This window comes from Paroedura picta, chromosome 9 (assembly GCF_049243985.1).
Source record: "Paroedura picta isolate Pp20150507F chromosome 9, Ppicta_v3.0, whole genome shotgun sequence".
NCBI classification, from domain to species: Eukaryota; Metazoa; Chordata; class Lepidosauria; order Squamata; family Gekkonidae; genus Paroedura; species Paroedura picta.
In genome coordinates, this window is record NC_135377.1 from 70,754,174 (window position 1) to 70,776,901 (window position 22,728).

At 43.9% G+C, this 22,728-nt stretch overlaps 1 protein-coding gene and 1 long non-coding RNA gene across 3 annotated transcripts in view; one reads left to right on the forward strand and one right to left on the reverse strand.

Annotated features, from left to right (window-relative positions):
* The window catches only part of LOC143845160 (uncharacterized), a 38,248-nt gene extending 19,007 nt beyond the window's left edge, over window positions 1–19,241 (forward strand). Inside the window, exon 2 of the long non-coding RNA XR_013234298.1 lies at window positions 18,887–19,241. This is a non-coding gene — a long non-coding RNA (uncharacterized LOC143845160). The remainder of the gene's footprint in view (window positions 1–18,886) is intronic.
* The window catches only part of GMDS (GDP-mannose 4,6-dehydratase), a 369,384-nt gene that overhangs the window by 85,745 nt on the left and 260,911 nt on the right, over window positions 1–22,728 (reverse strand). For both annotated transcript variants that reach the window (XM_077353300.1, XM_077353299.1), the window contains exon 9: window positions 18,378–18,474. In XM_077353300.1, the coding sequence (XP_077209415.1) occupies window positions 18,378–18,474 (97 nt within the window). The remainder of the gene's footprint in view (window positions 1–18,377; window positions 18,475–22,728) is intronic.

The window sequence follows — 22,728 nt, forward strand, 5'->3', positions numbered from 1 at the left end:
GCTCCATCTTGGTCCTCGCAGTGTCAACTCTTGTGAGGCAAATGAGGCTCAGATATTATGACAGACTGAAGGTTTCCCATGGCAGAGCAATGATTTGCACCTGGATTCCCCAAATCCCAGTTACAACTGGAGCAGGTCAGCTCTCGTGCAACACTGTGTGACACATGCAGCTTTTTCTGACAGAGCGCAACCTGTTCAGATGCCTCCTGAGATCTTCTGAAGCACTTGCTGCTCCCATGATGAAAAGCCAAAGTGGGCTGAATGCTTTGGGGAAGAATTTTGGGCAACAAAACCAGTTCCGTGGTAGAGGGGAAATACTTGCACTGTTTCTCCAGTGCAGGCTTGCTTAACCAAGGTTTCGTGAAACCCTGGAGTTTCTTGATGGCCCTGGAAGGGTTTCCTGAATGGGTGCTAGTTCATAATACATTTTAAAACATTGTTAAAAATTATTGAGTGATATGACGATATATGGTCATGTTGATGGGCCTGGAGGGGGTAGGAAGGGGAGGGGCCCCAGGTGGGTGTGTCCACAGCTCTACCTCCCAGTCATATTCTGCATGATCACTCACTTTTCTCAAAGCCTGAAGAATGTCAACAGTCAGAACTTGAGAAAGGCTGCTCTAACATATCAATACAGTACTGGAGGAATGCATGGATTGGGGCAGGGGTAGTCAAACTGCGGCCCTCCAGATGTCCATGGACTACAATTCCCAGGAGCCCCCTGCCAGCATTTGCTGGCAGGGGGCTCCTGGGAATTGTAGTCCATGGACATCTGGAGGGCCGCAGTTTGACTACCCCTGGATTGGGGCAACAGCTCGGAAGCGTGAAAAGGGCCTGATATGTCACCCAGCTGGCTGTATGTGAAAGACTGGGGCACCAAACCTGGTTCTTCAGATTAGAGGTCGCCACTGTTAACCACTACACTGTCTCTCTTTGACAGCTATAAGGGGTAATATAGCATGTGTATTCACTGCACAGCACCTGTGAGGACTGATATAAAAGATGCTTCTCACCATTCATATACAAAGCCCTCATCTGTGAAAGTAATGATAAAACAGCACACTGCTGAAAATGTAGCCCTGCCATTCACTCTAAGCATGTCACTAAAGTTCAACACTTCACCTGCATACTTGTGGCACGGCAGGAAGTAGTACCTGAAGCCACAGTTGTACGGGCAAGTCTACCTGCAACGCATGAGTGTGCTTAACACTGTTTTAGCGACACATACACACAGAGCCTTCTATATTAAACTCATGTCACTCACTGATGATCTAAGTTTACAGTTTTGGACCATTAACCAGGAGTATAAACAAAGTGCTAATGCACGGGAAGAAAGGTTTGGCTTCCAGAACAAATTTCCTATAAAGCCTCATTATGTCCCAAAGTGATGCGAAAGAATCACAGCCCTTGAATGTGACATCCAGGGAGTTTCTTGTAAAGAGGATGAGTTCCCTAAGACAGAAGGTGCTGAAAGGGTGGCTTGTTCTTCTGCCAGTGAAGTGTGGCTCTTCTTCAACGGACACACTGATCACAATTGCTTTATAGTCAGGGATCTGAGAAAGGCTGCGTTCCTGGGCACCAAGATCAAGGTAATTCATACGCAGTATTCTATATTACTACAAAGGGGCGCGAAAGTTGGACAATGACAAAAGCTTACAGGAAGAAAATGAGGTCGTGAATGGAGTCGTAACCACAGAGATTTTTGATGTTGAGGTGAACTCAATCTACATGTTGGGAGTTGGAGACGGTGTTTGGCATCGAGGGCTACCACAGATGGGCACTGAGTTGGGAACATTGATGCTTGAGTGGTTTTGACACTGGGGTGATGGAGAATGTTGGGGTCAGATTGGTGTGGGCTGTTGGTGTCAAGGACGCAAAGGCGGATGGTATAGACGCCGTGGTGGGCAAATGGTCACGATGAGATTTTCTTGATTCTAAATCCTTAGATTTCTTTTTGGCTTTCTTTGCTGGGGTACTCTGATGCTTCTCTGTGCAATTATGGCCCCTTCAGAAGTGGACTTCAGCTTAGTAGCCAGAATGGAAGCCACATGGGAGGGCTAGATCTCTTGGGAGGGCTCTGACAATTTCGGGGGAATTTTTTGGGGGGGGCAATTTTGGCGGTGCTTCTCCCACACCACTGCTTTTAGGCTTTGAGTGCACTTTTGGTGTGAAAAGAGGGCAAGCCTGACCTGTGCTGGTGTAATGCCGTTCCCCCAAACACATAAGCACCCAGAGTGCTCATCATTCTGTGTCATTTTCGGGCTGCATATTTGGCACTTTTTGAAGAACCATCAGGATTGACACCTCCCCCCCACAATAAACCACAATGAGAAATATTGAGGAGATTTTTCTTCAGAAGAAGTTCATTGTATGTTTTCTGTTCACAATGGCAGAAAGAGAACTGAGGGAAGAGTGCTTCTTCTTTCATCATGTGACTAAATGGGCAGGCAAAGATCTCTAGATCTGATGGAGGGAACAGGGAACGCTAGTTAATGGAGCTTTCTAGAAGCTTGTGGAGTTTTTTCCTCCTGCCACAAGCCTGCACTGAGACAGTCTCATGTGGGACTGCACAGAAGACATGAAAATCAGTTTTGTCTTCATCCATGCTCATTACTGAGGATCAAGATGGCAAATGGCTGATATTAGGGGTGACTTTCCATGCCATCCTATGCGGAATCCCACCAGCCTCAAGCCATTGATACCAATAGGCTGATATTGATAGCTATAGACCAGGGAACCCCAATTAGGAATCTGTGGATCCCTCAAGGTCTGTGGGAGCTCTGAAGGGGGTCTGAGGGAGCTCTGGATTGATGTCGTATGGGGGGATATCTGGGCTGTCTTCTCAGTTCCTACTCTTCTTTCTGGCCTACATGAGGTAGAGCTGCTACAGAAGTAAAAAGCTGGGGAGGAGGGAGTAAAGGAGAGCTAAGGATGTGGATAGTGATGTCATTTCTGGGGGTGTGTCAGGGGCGTGGCCAGATGACATTGTTTCCAAGGTTCCTAGAAGTCTGGAAAAATATTCCAGGGGCTCCTCCACAGTCAAAAGGTTGAACAAGGCTGCTAGACCTCTTCCAGATCTTCTCACAGGTCTATTTAGTGTAGTACTTTTCATCCAGCTGTGGTTAGCAGGATGCTCCTGGAATCTTACAAGAAGGGCATAATGGAAATAATTATTCCCTGTTATCTGTCTCCAGCATCTCGCAATCAGAGTGGCTCTGAATAAAAAGGTTCCATCTCTAGCTATCACTGTCCATATTTATGGATTTATCCCCTTTCGTCTTGTCCAGGGGTGCCAAACTGTGGCTCTCAGCTGGCAGGGGCTCATGGGGATTGCAGTCCATGGGCATCTGGAGAGCCACAGTTTGGCCAACCCTGGTCTAGTTCTTAAGCAAATCCTTTTTAGCATAGTGATCATGGATTCCACACCATAACTGTGCACTGCACAACAGAGTACCCTTCTTTTTGTTCTTTGTGAAAGTACTGCTAATTAGTCAGACAGCCTGAGTTTAGTGCCGAGAGAAGGAAAAAGGAGTTTTTGTTATTCACTCGCTCAAAGCTGTCCATCAATATATGTACAAAGCTGGTTCCTCCACTTCTGTCATGGTGTGGCATTTCTGGCTTTGTGATGCAGCTAAGTGGTCTCCATCCCCGTCATAACCAGCAAGGGCAAAAAAGAATGTCTGGGAAAGACTGTACAAGTATAGAACGGTGGATTCCTCAATGTGGACTCAGAAAAAAAAAGGAAATCACGAGGCACAATGATGCAGAAGTCTTCTCTATGTTTATAAGTGAAAAGGTTATAACATAAAGTCTAAATTAGGGGTAGTCAAACTGCAGCCCTCCAGATGTCCATGGACTACAATTCCCAGGAGCCCCTGCCAGCATTCGCTGGCAGGGGGCTCCTGGGAATTGTAGTCCATGGACATCTGGAGGGCCGCAGTTTGACTACCTCTGGTCTAAATGGTCAAACATATGATCAAACATAAAGAGTCAACCAAAACGGGATCCTAGGTTAAGTGACCCACTTTCTGAAATCTCCAGATGATTATGAGCATTTTGCCAATGTGATACTACAACTACTACTATGACAGTATATTGGAAGAGCAACCACTGACGAAGATAGAACAGAAAGCAGGTCACTTAACCTAGGATCCCGTTTTGGTTGACTCTTTATGTTTTATCATATGTTTGACCATTTAGACTTTATGTTATAACCTTTTCACTTATAAACATCGAGAAGACTACTTTACCATTGTGCCTCGTGATTTCCTTTTTTCTTCTGGGAAAGACTGTACAGCTGAGCTGCTAGAGTTGGGCAGGTGGGAAAGAAATTGTTTCTCACACACCTGAGCTGTCACCTCGTCCTTAGCAATCAAGACCTGAAGAGAGACTGTGGAGAGGGAGGAGGCAGTGGCTCTTCTGCACCCACCTTCAGCACCATATTGGTGTTGGCTGGTTCTTCTCACTGCGCCTCTTCTCCTTGGCCAACTAGGTTCTGCTGTCTATAGAAATGCAGACAATCCTTTCCTCTGTTTTGGGATGGCATTCCTCCCCACAACACGTTTTTTAATTTCTCAGATTTTTCTGCAAACCTGGGGAATTCCAGAAAACATGTTTTCTGTCTTGGCAAGTTTAAGTCTCTACAGATGGGGACCCCAGTTGACAATTAGGCTATAAGATGGTGCTGGCTGCTGGTAAGGTTTGACTGACACTGGCTAAATTACCTACAAAGTTTTGGAACTTTTATCTTATTCGTATTTACATCTTATCCTCCCCAAATCCCAAACTTCCCATTTGGAAGTTCCTTGCTTTTGTTAGTAGGCAGTTCCCCTCTTGTGCTCTTTGGTTTCTTCCTGCATTAAAATCTCTGGGCCAGCTGTGCTGTTTGCAGAATTCAGTTGGGTTTTATGGCTCAGTTAAACACCCCGCGTTTTAAATACGGGCTACCCTTTAAAGCAAGTGGAAACGGACACAAACAATGTGTTAGCTAATACAAACAAACCAGTTTTAACAGGGGAGGAAAAATCTTGACTCTTCCTTCCCAGAAAAAAATCTAGTGAGGCCTCCCTCAACTTACTACGTGCAAGATAAAAGGCTGAGCTAACCATACAGGATTAGCATTACAGGAAACTATTTGTAGCAAAGAGCAGGTGTCACAACATGTACTCGGCGGTGACACAAACTGGCATCACAAGGGCTTGGCAGGCTTTGTTGCATAGCTACCAACATACCAGAGGACAGACCTGGTCATATCACTCACCTGAGGTTTTACTAACACCTCCCATTTCCGCCATTATCAAGGCGATCGTCACCACCAGTTTTCTAATCCCCCCAACACAGAGAAACAGAGTCTAGGATCAAGGGGGACGCTGCCAGGGAATACAGGGATTTAAAAGTTGTATTGAAAACTCGCAGAAAACACTCATCTCATGCTTGCAGCCAAAGAGATTCTTGCCCTGATAAATTGCATGCACTTAGAAGTATTACTCAGGCACAACCAGAGAAATCATGTTCTTGAGGCCTAAGGAGAAGAAGAAAAGGAAAGGGGGGGGGGAAGCCACCCAACCCAACCAACTCCTCTACACATTCCACCTGAAAATGCCTTAATATAAAACTTGGGAATTTATCAGTTGGATTTCTACATGCACAATAATCCCTTGGGCAACCTGAAGGGCTAAAATTACTCTTCCAGGTGTGCAAAACATAGCACAAGGTGTTATTTTGCTGATAAAATTTCAAAATGAAATTAAATCAACGAACCTTCCATTGTGCATTCCATTGCTCCATACACACACAGTTTTATGAAACATTATAGTAATATATACTATGCCAGTGGATCTCAAAATTCCTAACGCCACGACCCTTTAATACAGTTCTTCATGTTGTGGTGACCCCCCCAACCATAAAATTATGCAAGTGTTCTTTCACAGAAATTAAACTGAAACTTACCAATGATGTTCATGATTGTATATAAATTGTTCTTTTCCCCGAGGTTTCTCAGTTCAGTTCTGCCTCTTGTCCCACCATGACGATCTTGCTCTTTTCCACTGCTCCAGACAGAGGAACATCTCGATCTACCTTTCGAGGCTGTTGTGCAGTAGGTGCCCTCCCCGGCCAAGCTGCTTGCCCTGCTGCGACCCCTGTGAAAGGGTCGTTCAACCCCCAAAGGGGTCCCAATGCCCAGGTTGGGAACCTCTGGACTATGTGTTATTTCAGCTGCTGAACTACTCCTTTGTCAGTGGAGCTCCAAAAAATACATTTTCTTTACTCCTAATACAGTGCGGGATTCAACTCACTGATCCAACACTTACTGTGCATGATAAACATGAATGGGCAGACAATTCTGCAGTCATATTTTATTCAACTCCAGTTAAGACAGAGGCAATATCAATTGGGATGGTAGATGGTTGGGAAGTTTTGGATCCACGAGTTGTGGCCAGAGTGAAATCCGCATTTGCAGAGCAGTTTAAAAGATTGGAAGTTAGCAGTCATGGACCCATGTTATTTGAAAAGCAGCCAGGAGTGGTAACCAAGAGTTTATTTGGCTAGTTGCACCTGGTTCACCAGATCTGTCCTTTCCTAGACTCAGTGGACTTGGCTAAACTAATCCCAGTTTCTCTAAGCTCATCACCATATTACTGTAATGCACCCTACATTGGGGCTGCCCTTGGAAACAATCCAGAAATTCCAGCAGGAATATGGTAGCCCTGTTTGGAATGTGGTAGCCTTATCGTTGTTTAGGGGCTACCTATCATTCAACCCCCAAAGGGGTCCTGACCCCAAGGTTGAGAACGACTGCTCTAATCGATTAACATTTCCATGGGAGTGATTTGTAATGCCTGGGCCAGCAAGATAGTTCAATAGAATTCCTTACAGCAGAGCCCTTTCAAAATCCAGAAGAAAGAATTTCAGACTAGCTGAGGACACAGTCACCTCAGTTTAAGGGCATCTGGCCATAGGATTCCAGAGGCTATGAGACTAATGCTCATAGCCATTGTCGAAATGCCTCCTCCTCTGAAAATCCTCTTGACCCAGGAGATGGTTCAACTCCACTTGGCCCAACGCTGCTCCACCGACTCACATGAGTAGGAAGAGCAGAACAATGCAACAAAATATACATCTCAACTATTACTTCCCGTGACTGAACTGTTACAATGTTTTGAAAGTTATTTGAAAGTTGTTCATATGTTTCAATGTAATGTTTTAATGTAAACCACCCAGAGCTGCAAAAAATGGGTGGTATAAAAATTCAAATAAATTAATTAATTAATAAGTAAATAAATAAATTAATTAACCAGACGAATCGTATACCTTTCTAAAAAGAAGGGTGGTATATAAATATAATATAAACAGATACAATTGTTATGTTTGTTACGATTGTTATATTAATGAAATTACTTTATTGTTGCATTATTTCAAACCAGATTAACTCAACAGCTGATGGCAAGCCTACCCACGTATTTAGTAGAGTGTTAGATATCCTCTAGCCACCAGTGAGGGGTTAAGAATTACCAAATCTAGATTGGGAAACTCCTGGATATTTGGGATGGAGCCTGGAGAGGTCAGAGACCTTAGCATGATATAGTCCCATGGACTCCACCCTACAAAGCTGCCATTTTCTTCATCAGAACCAATCTCTGTTGTTTGGAGATGAACTCTAATTTGGGGGAATCCCCAGGTCCCACCTGGCGGCTGGCATCACTAATGACTAGTGATAACCACTGCTTGCCTCTCAAGGGTATTAATTCCCTCCCATTCACCGCACACACATTTTCTCTCTCTCTCTCACACACAAACATTTTCACATTAATTTTATTATCTGCAAAATGAGTTTTTACTTAATGCCTTGTGCTTCTCAGCTGCCATGTGCTCTAATGCAAAGGAACAGCTTTGGGTTGTTTCTGGGCCAGGGTGAGGCCCTGGTTGGCCTTCCTATTAGCTCCCTCCAGGAATCAGCAAGGACAACAAAAAAGTGCTCCTTGAGAGAAGGATCACTGGGCTCATCTCGCTATTTTTTAAATGTAACCCCCCCTCGTAAATCACAGCTCGCTACAGCTTCATCCCCTGATAAATGGAGAGCAAGATGCCACATTCGGTAAGTGAGAGGGTTTCACTTAGATCTGAGGAAGTAAGTGTATATCTTTGGGGGGCTGAGAGCTGTCAGTTACAAGGGATCAGATGGCAGATTTAGAGAGACAGCCTGATGTTCTCAGGAAGATCAATTAATACTCGAAGTTCACAGACAACACATGGTCGGCTTCAAAAGCTCAGGAATGACAGGGCTGAAGGGTGACAAGCAGTGGAGGGGGGTGAGACAGGTTCAACAGTGCGTGGCTGGAACAATATGGCAGGGGGGGGGCCGTGGGATGATGCAAAGGGCTACAACTGGTTAACCGCACAGCGCATTAGGGGGTGACTATAGCAACAGCCTCTCCCAGAACCTGAATGTCTCAGGGGCAGGTAAGATGCATAGAAAATTAGGTAAAGGGGAAGTTATAAAGTATATCAGTATCAGCTTCTCTGTGTATGGGAGGAAGTATCAGTCCAGAAACTACAGATTTAAAAGATTTGTATTGTGTCTTAGAAGCACAGGGGCATATGGCTGGTCTCAACCAGAGCATGCACCTGCTTCGTTCCTGGCATGTTCTCAGGGAGGTGTGTTCCCAGGTCTACATCTTGCTTCCGTGAAACTATATAGCTGGCCATTGCGTAAGTAGCCCCCCTATGTTTCCAAACGCCACCCCCACACAGAGATCCTGATGTTCCGAGCACTGGAACTTATGTTTGTAATTAGGTAAAAGCATTTAAACATTCTATGTGTACAAAATTGGACAACAGCATTAAGTGATTCTCGTTTACCTAATCAACGCTGTTATTTTTCAGAAATAAAATATTGATTTTAAAACCTGACGCAACTTGAATAGTATATTTGAAATAGTGGGACGACCCAAACATATTAATGCCACACTAGAATGTTCAAATCATAGGAGACATGAAAATAGAAGGGTAGGAGCTAAAACGAAAAGAGGGTTATTTTCTCAAGCATGCTGTGGTTGATTTGCATATTCAAATTACTTAAATGTATATTCAAATACGAAGGTTTAGTTTACAGCTTGGCTCCAAATGGCTAAAGGAACTGTAGTGTAATGTTGCGTCTAAAGTAAATAGCAATATAAATATTTTGGCTGACACAGTGACTCAGTTCAGAAAGACAATACAGGTAATAATTTACCAAACTAGTGATTTCCAGAAGCCGACATAAACCTTCATTTTGAGGAAAAAAAGTATATCAAGATTTCTCCCCCTAAAGATAAGCAAGATTTGCCAGACGATGAAAATTGTGAATGCAACTGAATTGGTTGGGGGGCTGGGGGAATTAAAGGTGGATGAGTCTCCATGGTAAGATGTAAAAATCCTCACAGATAATGTGGGATACAAACGCAGCGACAGGAAAATTGACATTTAAGTAAGAGAAACAACATTTCCTATGGAGTTGTCTGAACAATGTCCAGACGCACCGTCCACTTGGTATAAAATGAAGGAAATTAGATATGTACGCAAAGAGAAAGGAGGAGGAGGGAAGCTGGATTTTGTGATCTGCTGCATTATATTTTAAGGAGTCATAACTCTTCAGAGTATGAACTGCCACAAATGCTTTGGACTGGAGGAGAACGGACTTTGGGGGAATATGATATGCCCTTAGGAGATTTTACTGGAATCTTGTGAAGTCTGGGAAATGCTGAGCTGATTATTAAAAAACATTTTTTTTCCTGAAGAGACTAAAATCTCAAAGCTATTTCTGGTGACGTCTAGAAAAGAAGGAGGGCAAATGAGGCCAAGTGTGATTGAGCAAGGATGGAGAGATTAATGTAAGCTAGAAAGAGGAGATACATTAAAAAAAAACAACCACATACTTTAAATGTTTAGAAATATAAACACAGAGACGAAGAGAACTTGAGGGGATCTGTAGATGGAAGCCAGGAAAGGCTGAAAGGGTAATTTCACTTTGGGGCAAAGAGTTATTGAATTGTCACAAACATTACAATGGGGGGCAGGGAGAGTTTCCAATCTGGAGGCAAGCAATGCCCCCCCCAAAGAAAAACAAACAAAAAAGAAAAGTATTTTTTAGAGGGGTAAACACCAGTTTCCCTTATCACACAAGGCAAATATTTAGCATGCATTTCTTGCAATACTATGAATCTAGGGTTGTCAATTCTTGCTTGAAAACTTGCTAGATGTTTCCTTTTCTCCTGGATTTTATGGCAGTCTTTTTCAACATTTTGATCATGGAAGAGCCCCTGAAAAAAAATGTCAGGCTTCGGGGAGCGCCAGAACTGGGCTGGAAGAGATGGCAGCTTGCCATGCCTGAGAGAAAGGAGGTGGCTGGAGGCAGCAGGAGGTCTCCAGGTTCCGGCTGATTACCTAGCAGAGAAACTAGCTGGGAACCCTAGTGAGGCCAATATAACAGACGGCAAGGGGAATACATATAAACAACAACATGCCTGCCTTCAGCTAAGTTAGCTCCCACGTTGGTTCCTTATCGAAACACACACATAAGCCCTTCCATCTCCCATCATTAAAGGTAAAGGTATCCCCTGTGCAAGCACCGAGTCATGTCTGACCCTTGGGGTGACGCCCTCCAGCACTTTCATGGCAGACTCAATACGGGGTGGTTTGCCAGTGCCTTCCCCAGTCATTACCGTTTACCCCCCAGCAAGCTGGGTACTCATTTTACCGACCTCGGAAGGATGGAAGGCTGAGTCAACCTTGAGCCGGCTGCTGGGATTGAACTTCCAACCTCATGGGCAAAGCTTTCAGACAGCTGCCTTACCACTCTGCGCCACAAGAGGCTCTCTCCCATGATTATCTCTCTGATAATCTTCATCCCTTTAGCCCAGGCTTTCTCTACCAGGGTTTCTTGACACCCCTGGAAATGTTTCCCAAATGGGTTGGAGTTGATTTCTAAAATATTTTAAAAATGTGTTTAACATTTATCAGGTGATATGACCATATATGGTCCTGTCAATCCCCCCCCCCCTTAATGGCCAATGATGGGTGGGCACCCTGGGTGGGCGTGTCCACGGCTATGCTTCGTAGGGTTGTGTGTGGCGGCATCCGAATCGGCCTGGAATGGACATTCCCAGCTGTATTCTACCTGATCATGTCACTTCTGGGGTTTCTTGAAGCCTGACAAACGTTTCAGGGGTTTCTCAACAGTGAAAAGGTTGAGAAAGGCTGCTCTAGCCCTTCCAACTATTTTTGTTTTGACCCTTGCTTCATTCTGAATCATATTTAGAGAAACTCTGCCCCTCTTTTGGGTTCAGCTCCTTTACAATGCAAGAAGTTGTATTCAACAGAAACCCGCAGGGAAACTGCAAATCAGGGTACAGTCAAATGGGAAGGGGGAGAACGAGCCGCTAAAACCGGCATTTATCGTGAGGGCCTGGCTAAGCCCTTGTTATTTCATACAAGGCAATTATCCTTGACTAGCACTACACATCTGGCCTGATTTAGCAGAGATAAGTAGCTCATTTAACAAGTGGCTCTTGTATTTAGAAACCAGCCAACTGCTATGTGACATTTGGCATCCAAGGAATGACTCCTGGAGTGATTCCCAAAAAACCAATTGTCTAAATGGATCATCGAGGCAACCGTTTACGCACTCGCCAAAGTCACGTGCCACGATCACGATGCTGTGAAAAAAAGGTGGAAAGGACTGTTGAGTCATAGGTTCTTTTTGGTGGCCTTGTAGCATTTTCCAGGCAAGAGAGGTTCAATGTCTCTGTGTCATGACTCTGTCGTTACCAGGAGGTCTCCCACCCTCGGCTATCCAGGTCAAGGTGGCAAAGCTGGGGGAGAGTAACATTCCCTGGTCGTGTAGCCAGATGGTGAAGATGACCAAATGATTTCTCAAACAGACATCGTGAAGATGATGACTTAGATAGCACCATCAATGCAGTTTATAAAGCACTAGTTCAAGAGAACATTCCCTGCCATGGGGAGATTACAATTGACACGTCTATCTAGGGAAGGGTTGCCTGCTTTAGTTTGCAAAATATCAAGATTTAGGGGTGAAGCCTGAGGAGGGAAGGGATGGGGCATAAGGCCACAAAGGCCAGCTTTCAAAGTGGCTGTTTTCTCCAAGTGAACTGATCTCTATCCCCTGGAGATCAGTAGTAAGAGGGAGATCTCCAGTTATTTCCTGTAGGTTGACAACCCTATGGAAGGGCACTATAAGGAGAAAGGTGAAGGCAACAAGAGAAGAATGTGTGTTCAGTTAGGGCTGACTTCCAAAGCAAATGAGAAGACGAAGAGTTGGGTCTTTTCTCTACGAGAAGGAGTCTCAAAGTGGCTTACATTAGCCTTCCCTTTCCTCTCCCCACAACAGACACCCTGTGAGGTAGATGAGTCTGAGGGAGCCCTGATATTCCTGCTCGGTCAGAACAGCTTTATTAGAGCTCTGGCTAGCCCAAGGTCACCCAGATGCCTGCATGTGGAGGAGGAGTGGAGAATCAAACCCGCCTCGCCAGATGAATAGTCCTAACCACTACAACAAGTTCCGCACCTACGTGATTGCACCCGCTGCTGCGCCGCCCCCCCCTATGGCGCTGGCTGCACCTGGAGGGCGGCCGAATCGCACAAGCCTAGTGTGGACCAGTGTATTTCAGAGTGCAAAAGCAGGGAACTATGGGGTGGTAAAAGCCTAGAAGGCTTTGAAAGTAAGTTGTGCTGGATCTGAGAGCAGGCGGGAGATCAGAGGATGGCAGGCTTTTTCAACCAGGGTTTTGTGAAACCCTGGGGTTTCTTGAAGTCCCTGGTAGGGTTTCCCAAATGAGTGAGATTTAATTAATTATTTCTATATTATTAAAATTTGTTAAACATTTATTGGGTGATATGACCATATATGGTCATGTCGACACCACCCCTCCCAAATGGGCCAATGATGGGCCTGGAGGGGATGAGAAGGGGAGGGACCCTGAGTGGGCATGTACACAGCTCTGTTTCCCAACCATATTCTGCATGATTGCACCACTTCCGGGATTTCTTGAAGCCTGAAGAATATTTCAGGGGTTTCTCAATGGGAAAAAGTTTAAAAAGGCTGGTGTAGGGTTTTGAGAAGGATTATATTGTTTCAGTGATGAATAATGTAGATGCTTTTTCAGACAGAGATCTGGACAGAGGTCACATCTGGAGACCTGAGTGAAGTTAAAGGAACAGGCATGGAGAAGACCTACATTTCAACCAAAGCAGATAGCCAACCAGTTTTGAGACCCGAGGCTGGATTCTAGGAAGGTGCTTTTGGAGCTACTGTAAAAATGAACTGTGATGATAAGCTTAAGAGCTGTTTCTTCATACATAAAGTCAGCACTGTGTAAAAAAGCACCACAATAAGACAATTGCAACATGACCCTTCCCTGTGAGTCATTGAATACAAATCCAAGAAAATTTCTCCTTCAGTCTTTGACTATTTTTTTAAAGTACAGGATCACCGAATAAAAAGACCATTTTATTTCCATGGTGATCATGGAAACTGTTGACTTACAGTGACCCTGCAGGGTTTTCATGGCAAGAGGGGAACAGAGGTCTTTGCCATTGCTTGCCTCTGTGCAACAGCTTCAGCCTTCCTTGGTGGTCTCCCATCCAATTACTTAGCTTCTGAGAGCTGCTGAGATCAGGGTAACCAGAGCTGTTCAGGTCAGGTCATCTTAACCACAGAGATTCACCAAAGTCTTAGAAGCCTCTTTTTTTTTTTTAGAGAAGCTCTTCTCAACTTTTTTACCATCGAGAAACCCCAGAAATTGTGAGATCATACAGAATATGGTTAGGAAGTGTAACTGTGTATATGCTTCCCCAGGGCTCCTCCCCTTTCCAGCCTCCCCCCCAGGTCCGTCATTGGCTATTTTGGGAGGCAGATCAAGTCAACATGTCCATATATGGTCACTGCACCTGATAAATGTTTAACAAATTTAAAAAAGTAAAGAATTAATTAACTCCTGTCCATTAGAAAAACCCTTCCAGGGCCATCAAGAAACCCCAGGGTTTCATGAAACCCTGGTTGGAAAAAGCCTGTTTTTTGAGTAACAACTTGCATTTGTACTTCTTATGGGAACAAAGTTGAGATGGTGGGACTGAAAATGCATAAATTTAGGGAGTCATCTGCAAGCAAAACAAAGCATACATAGACCATCTAATCTGAAAGTTTTGCATTTTAAGTTCACTTTTTGGTTTGTGAGCTGCTTTCTAAAGCAGTCACATGTTTCAGTACAGAAGTGAAACAGAGATGAATATTAAATGAAATGAAGGCCACAGCCTTAATTTTGTACATCAAACACAAAACCCAAAAGGTTCATGTGTTTTGGCCAGAATTAGAAATTCTGTAAAATGCTTGCCTTAAAGATCTTGGGGGACATTCTTAGTTACTTTGATAACTGATATGAATCTGAGCTAGTATTTAGAGAAGAAAATTGGGCAATAATTTTAACTGGCTATTGGGAAAACCGATATTGTGCTTCGCTCATGGGGGAGCAGACATTTAGATGGCAGGCTTCAAGCTGGCCTACACAGTGGCTCTTTCCTGGCATGAATCTCTCTCCAGATCCTTCGCCTCTAATGATTTTCTCATAAGAGATGTTGGAAACTCCTGCCACATCTTGAGGGCGCACTGTTTTATTATTTGACTCCTGGCTTGCCTGCAAGGAAGGTGACACAAAATACATTTTATGGCGCTAACCCTTTAAAACCCTGGAATGTTTCGGAGCAGAGCAAAACCTCTGTGAGAAGACAGAGGGTCAAGAAAAGAATACTGTCAGAGTTCTCAGTTCTTCTATGGAATTTTCATTTGACGTTACTAGGATTAACCCTATGCCTCCTGCAGGGCCTTGCACTCTGCGGGTACAAACAAGTTGGTGGTCCCTGGCCCTCAAGAGATTTGCCTGGTCTTGACCAGGGCCAGGGCCTGCCCTCAACCTGATGGAATGAGCTTCCAGAAGAGCTGAGGGCCCTGCCAGAACTTCTGCAGTTCTGCAGGGCCTACAAGATGGAACTCTTCCGGCAGGTGTTTGGTTGAGGTCAGGTTGAGTAAGGTCTGGCCACCCCCCCCCCCCGGTGCCTTTTGGTACCTTGGTATCCTGTCCTTACATCTTTTCGGGGTACTTCCGATAGCTTGGCAGTAATGCGATGGCTTGATCAGGGAATAGGGTGGGTGATAGAGGATTTTTTATTGTTGTATTTTATTGTGTACTTTGTTGTAAACCACCACAGGCTAGTGGTGCTAGGAGAGGTGGCAAACAAAATCTAACAAACAAACAAGAAAACAAACCATTATTCAAACTCTCTTGTTTCCATTTCCTCGGAAGAAAAAGGATCATGCGGATAATAATGGAGAGCAGAGTTTTTATCAGGAGACCGAAGAATAGCTAACTGCCAGCAGTTTGCCTGCAGGACATAGGGCAGGAAAGAGCAAAGTCATCTTCCAATTACAAGGTTTTACACATTTAATTGGAAGACTATGAACTATGCTACTGTGAAGTACATGTTGTTATCTACACTATCCTCTAATGCAGCCTTTCTAAACTTTTTTTTTACGATTGAGAAATCCCTGAAACATTCTTCAGGCTTCGAGAAATCCCAGAAGTGGGCCAACCAAATATAGTTGGGAAGCACTTCTGTGTACATGCCCACCCGGGGCCCCTCCGCTCCTCAACCCACTCCAGGCCTATTATTAGCCATGGAAGGGGGGGGAGTCGACATGGCCGTATCACCTGATAAATGTTTAATATATTTTAAATAGATGTAAAAATTAATTAACTCCCACTCATTCAGGAAACCCTTCCAAGACTGGCAAGAAACCCCAGGGTTTTATGAAACCCAGGCTGAGAAAGCCTGCTCTAATCTAATTAATCTAATCTAAGAGCCTCTTGTGGCGCAGAGTGGTAAGGCAGCAGACATGCAGTCTGAAAGTTCTGCCCATGAGGTTGGGAGTTCAATCCCAGCAGCCGGCTCAAGGTTGACTCAGCCTTCCATCCTTCCGAGGTCGGTAAAATGAGTACCCAGCTTGCTGCTGGGGGGTAAACGGTAATGACTGTGGAAGGCACTGGCAAACCACCCCGTATTGAGTCTGCCATGAAAACGCTGGAGGGCGTCACCCCAAGAGTCAGACATGACCCGGTGCTTGCACAGGGGAGACCTTTACCTTTAATCTAATTTCTGCATCATTATATATGCTACATTAATCTCTTTGCTTTGGTTCAACATCGCCCCCTCCCACAATCCAATATTGCCAACACTAGTCACAACCAAATCCAGAGTCTTAGTTTTACCGAATGATCTTTTTCCAACAAAAGATGTTTGTCACAGTTCTTTGGCCGTTTAGCAATGTAAGCCAACAGATAGCCCCAAGAAAGAGTTTGAAATGAAAGAGGAAGACAAAAAAATCCATTTTCTAATGTCCCGCACGTTAGCAAAATAATCCTAGCCTTTCCCAAGTAATAAATTTCTAGTATTTCATTTATTCTTTTCCCTATTTTATAGGCGGAGGACATTTTATAAGGCAAATCCTCCAGCTATAGAAAGATGCAGTCCTTCATAAACAGATCTACTTTGGCCGGATAGTAGATGTTATGATACAACTTGCCAAGAACACATGAATAGTCTTGCTGGACCAGACCTTAGCCCAGTTTTCTGTTTTCAGAAGAAGCCTTCGGAGAGCCTAGAAATAAGTTAGGACAATGATGTAATGGCCTCCCCCGGGTTTTTGGGATGGCCTCCCAGCATCTGACAACTTGGAGTAGATTGGATCCAATACACCTCCAGCTCTGCGGATTACAATTGACAATTTTAACGGTTCTTGAAAGAACACTAGTTTTGTGATGGTCTCCTGGGAGCTCCTAAGTTATACTCTTCACCTTCGAAGGGAGCTCAGCCTACTGCATGGTGCGCTAGTCTCAAGTTTCCAAAGAACTGTAGGACAGCTTATCTCACCACTGATGCAGTTCAGAAATATCTGGTTTCCCCCTTTGCACGTAAAGGAACAGTTCTTAGAATAGATGTGCTAAATTGCATCGCTCACATTAAAGCAGTTTCCCGTGAGCATATTCCAGCAGAGATCAGGGAAAGAGTAGAAAACATGACAAACTACACAAAACAAAAACTCAATGAGTAGAGAAACTCTTGTCAGCTGTCAAAAAAACCTGGCTTTTCACAAACCGAGTATATATATTCTGCACCATTAAGGTTGAAAATATGTTCCTAAATGCCAGTGAAAACAGCACAGTGGAAAGGCAGGCGATAACCACATGTCTGTGAAATGCAAGTAATCCTGTTCTGTATCCACACATGCGCAGGGACCACTGCTTATAAACAGGAGGAGGCTGTGTGACCCACCAACGCCATGCTCTGCCACTTTTCCCTAGCAAGAGGCTATTCAATGGACAAGAGTCTATGTCAGCATCCAGCTGCTGTCAGTAACTAGAGATAGTGGAGGGGGGTGGGTGGTTTTGTTACATTTATCAACCCAAACAGAGGGAAGGGATCACATGCATCTCACTATCTGATTGTCTCCAATAGAAATGCTTATAATGAATCTGGATGACAAGCGCCAAGCGACTTTTGCTCTCTTTGAGGTAAAGCCGTGGAAACAGCTGTGTTCTTTTAAAGCACTCTCTGCCAGCTTTTAGCCCCTTTCCAAATTTACAAAAACGGATTAGTAGTATACTGGTCAAATGATAAGCATTTAATTTCTGTCAATGAATTAAAAGGAGTATTTCCCATTAAATATGCATTACCAGGGACTTTCTGTCAACTTTCTCTTAGAAGAAAACTGATGCAAATCAAAATACACAGCGTTATATTGTATTTTGTGGACTCTGGTTTCCCTTCTTGGTTGCTTTGCCTACAGTCATTATAGCAACATATTGCTAAAACGGACATAGGCATTTTCTTACAGGAAAGTGAACAAATATACAGCCTGATCATAAAAGCTTTATACTCTACCATCTCCATTATATAACCATTGTTTATTCTATTTCTTCAAGTATCTTCTCGGTATTTTGTCAAAATTTTATAGAATTTATAGAATTAATTTGTTTTTGTTCTACTCAAAACATAGGCCACCCAGTTAATATATAAGCTTTAATTAGTCCAGTTTAATTAGCCAATTTACCCCGTTCTTGGTTGTTCTCTTCAGACAATTTAACAAAATTAGAAAGTGGGGGTAGGGGTGGGCGAGAGGGAACCATGGTGAGATATATAGAAAGTGTGAAAGTTGGCAGTAAGCATGCAATTAGAGCCTCCTTGCAAACAGCTGTCCAAACACAGCAATTTGGTGACCGAATGGCTGTATCATCAGTTGGTAAATCTGAAAGAATGCCTTTGCTTACCACTTCAGTTGGCCGGTAGTATTTGAGGTTAACCGTCACATGGATCTTCCCGGTTTCTTTGCATCGGCCTATTTCGTTTTCATTCTTGCCTTCCCACCTGCAAAGGGGAGAAACATTTAGTCACTCCAAAATGACTCTACAGCTCAGAGGGCAAGAGTGTTTGGCTCCCTGGTTCTTAGACAAGGCTGGTGGCAGTTCTTTCTGCGAAACAATGGCCCCTGGGACGAAAGCAGAAGTTTGACCAGACACTTCTAAAGTATGCACGTTGTGTTTGATCTTGTGGTTGAGTTGTAGGAGAAACTTTTTGCAAACTGGAGGCCACTGTCAGGTGCAGGGAAGGTTACTTGCAGTTGACATCTACATTCCCGTGTGCATCTGTGTGCATGTTGCGTGCGTGTGTGTTTATATGTCTGTACTCAACTTGACAAAAGTGTGCTTATGTGTCTATGCAACTTGGTGCATGAGCCTTTATGCCACAATATCACAATATTCTGCTTTTCTTGTTACAGGTTATCATGGTAATTGCTCTGGAATTTGTATTCAAGTTAACAGGAATATTGAAGGCAAGAAAAAATGGAATGATTAGACAATGTAGTGCACACATACAGAGAAAAATATAACCTTCAAAATCAGTGATGAAACGTTTCTTTGGGATCGTGACTGTAACGTTTTCATCAGAATTTTATGTCAAGTCAATGAGTCTGTCACTTTTTTTTTTTTTTGCTTTTTCAAGGTCTTTTTGTTTCCTTCCCAGCCCTGACAAGGCCATATTTACAAGGAATCTCTAAGCTGCCTTCTGATCTGTTGAAAAAAAGAACACTTAAGTAATCATTTGGAAAATCTGAATAAAAGCCAGGCATCTCATTATGATCTACTATTTTATATCTATATTGCTGTTAGTCAAAGCACGATGAAAGTAAAAAAGCTATTTTTAAACAAGCTTTCTGATTTTTTAGTATGATCCTTACATGATTATGTAAATACTTCCTAGAAGCCACATGCTGGATTTTGCAAAAGGGGAAAAATTTGACTCTGTTGTAGACTAGCATATGTTCTATTCACGCAATCAGTCTTGCTTATAGCCTGTCCTTTTAAAAAATACTGAAATGGAACAAAGGAGGTGAGTAGACCTCATGTTCATGGGGTGAATTACAACCAGAATGAGCAAATGGTGTGCATATGTTTCCACAAAGCTGAAATTCCCTCTCCAAGGCTTACACACGGATGGCCCTATGCAGATTTTGTCTCATTGAGCACTCTTTTGGAACATCAAACAGTCTCACCCTCAACCATATGCCATGCAGGTCCATAGCTAGGTCACTGTTAAGGAGAATGGGGTTGATTCTGTTTGTTTTGCAGAATATGTAGCTGGTTTAAAAACAATTTATTCCTAGAGTATTTTGAATAATTTGTTTACGTATTAACTATTCCAAAAATTCATAAATCTCCATGACACACCCTTCTATTAAATACAGAGGGGAAAGAATTCTATTTCCCTCAGAAGCAATATTTCTCCCCTGTTTCTCTTTCCCTTTGTGACTGAACCACCCTAGTTATCCATTTTCTTTCCTGAAGAACTCTGGCTGCCCCACCCTGCTGCAGTATGATTTGGGGTGCTGTCTCAGCCCAGGAACCTGAGGGAAGGGTCAAGAGGCCCCTTTATCTTAAACAACTGAAATGGCACTCCAGGCATTTTACTCTACATAGAAGGGAAAGGCCAGGTGAAGTGGGTAAAGTTTCTAAGGTAATTCAGGATGGAACTCTGAGGTAAAGCAGTATGTGGACAGACTTTAGTTCATGTGTTTTAGGCTATTGAAAGCATTTGTTCCAGTGTTTCCCAAAAACTCCAGTTCACTTTCTTTGTCTGTTCACTGCCTCTTTTGGTTTCCAAAAGGCTGGGAGATTCCATTTACACAACCCCCTTCTATGGAAATACCAGTATTCTTCTTGGCTTTTATCTGACTCTTAAGTTTTCACAAGGCAGTTTCTAATTAATATAAATAAATCTAAATATAATAAATAATAATTACACCAGAACAGGGATTGCTGCACTCTTCATAGCTATCTCCCTATTTTGGCTGGATAGGGAAATTCTTATTTTCACAATCCCTTTTCCTTGACTCAAATGGGAGTCTTCTCCTAACTACCCACTCTTCCCTGCCAACTTTTCCAATACTCAATCAGTTTTAAACTATTCTCAGTCAGTGCTGAATTCAGACTGGATTCTCCTCAGTATCCTGTTCAGAAGTCTTTCTTTGTTCAATTGATGCTAACCAATGAAATACTGGGAGCAGCCTGTCACTCAAGGTTCTCTGGCTCCATGAAGAATTAACCCCTCACAGTCCACTACCTGTTTAAACAAAAGTTCTGAGATGTTAAAGTATGGTCTATCACAACCTCAAGTATAAATAATACAATCTAAAGAAAGAACAGAGAAAGACCTTTGTGTTAGGAGAGGGAGAGACAAAGATTCCATGTGTTGGGGCGGGGGGAGGGCACCCTGGTTTCAAAATCCCATCACATGCATACAGCATTTCAAGTTAATTCCACATAACCCCTTGCTTGTCTAGAATCCTTTTTTCCCCTTAAGCAAGGAAAGTAGGCAACAGGCGAGCCTCAAGGGAGTGCATTCCAAAGGCAGAATGCCATCACTGAAAAAGGCTGGAACCACAAGAGAGGCACATGAATCCCAGCCCTGATTACAGTGGTCTCACTATCCTTGGTACAATGACTAGGACATGAAATACAACTCTGTCGAATCTGGCTTGGATAGTGAATTCATATGGCGAGATGGAGGGTTGGGCTGATGCTGGAGGATGGGGAACTCCGAATCATGTGCACCACAGTCGAGATGAAAAGGGTAAGTGGCCCAATGCAGAGTATGTTCTTGGAATGGAGGTTGCTTTTATTATAACAACAACAACAACAACAACAATAATAATAATGGAACACCAACAGTAGTTGGGGTTTCAAAAAACTCTTTGCCATAGGCCTCATTTGGGACTACACAGGTACCATGGCAATGTACTATTTCCTCAATCATTTAATTGATCCAAGCTCTTCAATAAATCCAGGGGGCATTCCAAGCTCTGAGGGAGGGGACAGGGCACTCCAGAGCAATCATGCCCAACACCCAAGTCATCTCTCCACTCTATGGGGTGGCCAGAGCTTGGTCCAGGAATGCCAATTTGTTCATCTTAGTTGGACAGGCATGCAGAGCCCAATTCAGACGGAGCCCACAGCACAAGGCAAAGAAGGGTTTAAGACTCCCCCTGACACTGTAGATGCTTTTAGTTAAGGAAAACGGTCTGAGGGGAAATTTTAAACCTTCCCTGTGCTTGTGCTGTGATCCTGATAGGAAATGGGCCACCATATATGTGATAAACTGAGTTAAAAGAAACCCACTGGATGCTCCAGACATAGAACTCTCAGTTCACAACTGGTCTGGCTGCAGACTAGCTTTTCTCAACTTTTTTACCATTGAGAAACTCCTGGAACATTCTTGAAACCCCAGAAGTGGTGCGATCATGCAGAATATGGTTGGGAAGCATAGTTGCGTACGCGCCCACCTGTTTAACACATTTTTTAAAATATATAAAACATTAATTAACTCCCACCCATTCAGGAAACCCATCCAGGGCCATCAAGAAACCCCAGGGCGTCATGAAACCCTGGTTGAGAAAGCCAGACTAATTGTTGCATAGGTTCTTGTTAGCGGTGCCTTATTTGATATTCGGCTTTGCCGAAATTTTGCCTAAAGAACTATGAGTTCCCAAGGTGCTCTTCTCCCGGCTGTCAGTCAGTCACTTGCCCTGAGAAACAAGAAGAGAAAATGGGAGAGAGAAAATCACATATATGAAAAGCGGGGGGAAAAGAAAAAGGAGAAGTACACGGCCCATAGCATGTTCTCAGTCCTTTAAATTAGTGGTCCCCAACCACTGGCCTGCGGCCCGCTGCCGGGCCGCAAAGGCCCTGGCACCGGGCTGCAGCTCCCTCTCCCTGCAGTAAAAAACTTCCCAGGCCGCAAGCTTGCGGCCCGGCAAGCTTCTTATTGTGGGAGGGGGGGAGAGGGAAGCAGGGATGCGCATGCGCATTGCACATGTACGGCCGGGCTGCACATGGCGCATGCACGCATGCACGGCTGCACAATCGCCCTCCCTGCTGCTGCCGGTCCCCAGCCTGAAACTGCTTTAAACTGCCTGATAACTTTAGGTCCGACAACTCTGAGCATCATTCTGTTCCCTTACAGCAGGGGTAGTCAAAGTGCGGCCCTCCAGATGTCCATGTCCAAGGCATTCGCTGGCAGGGGCTCATGGGAACTGTAGTCCATGGACATCTGGAGAGCCACACT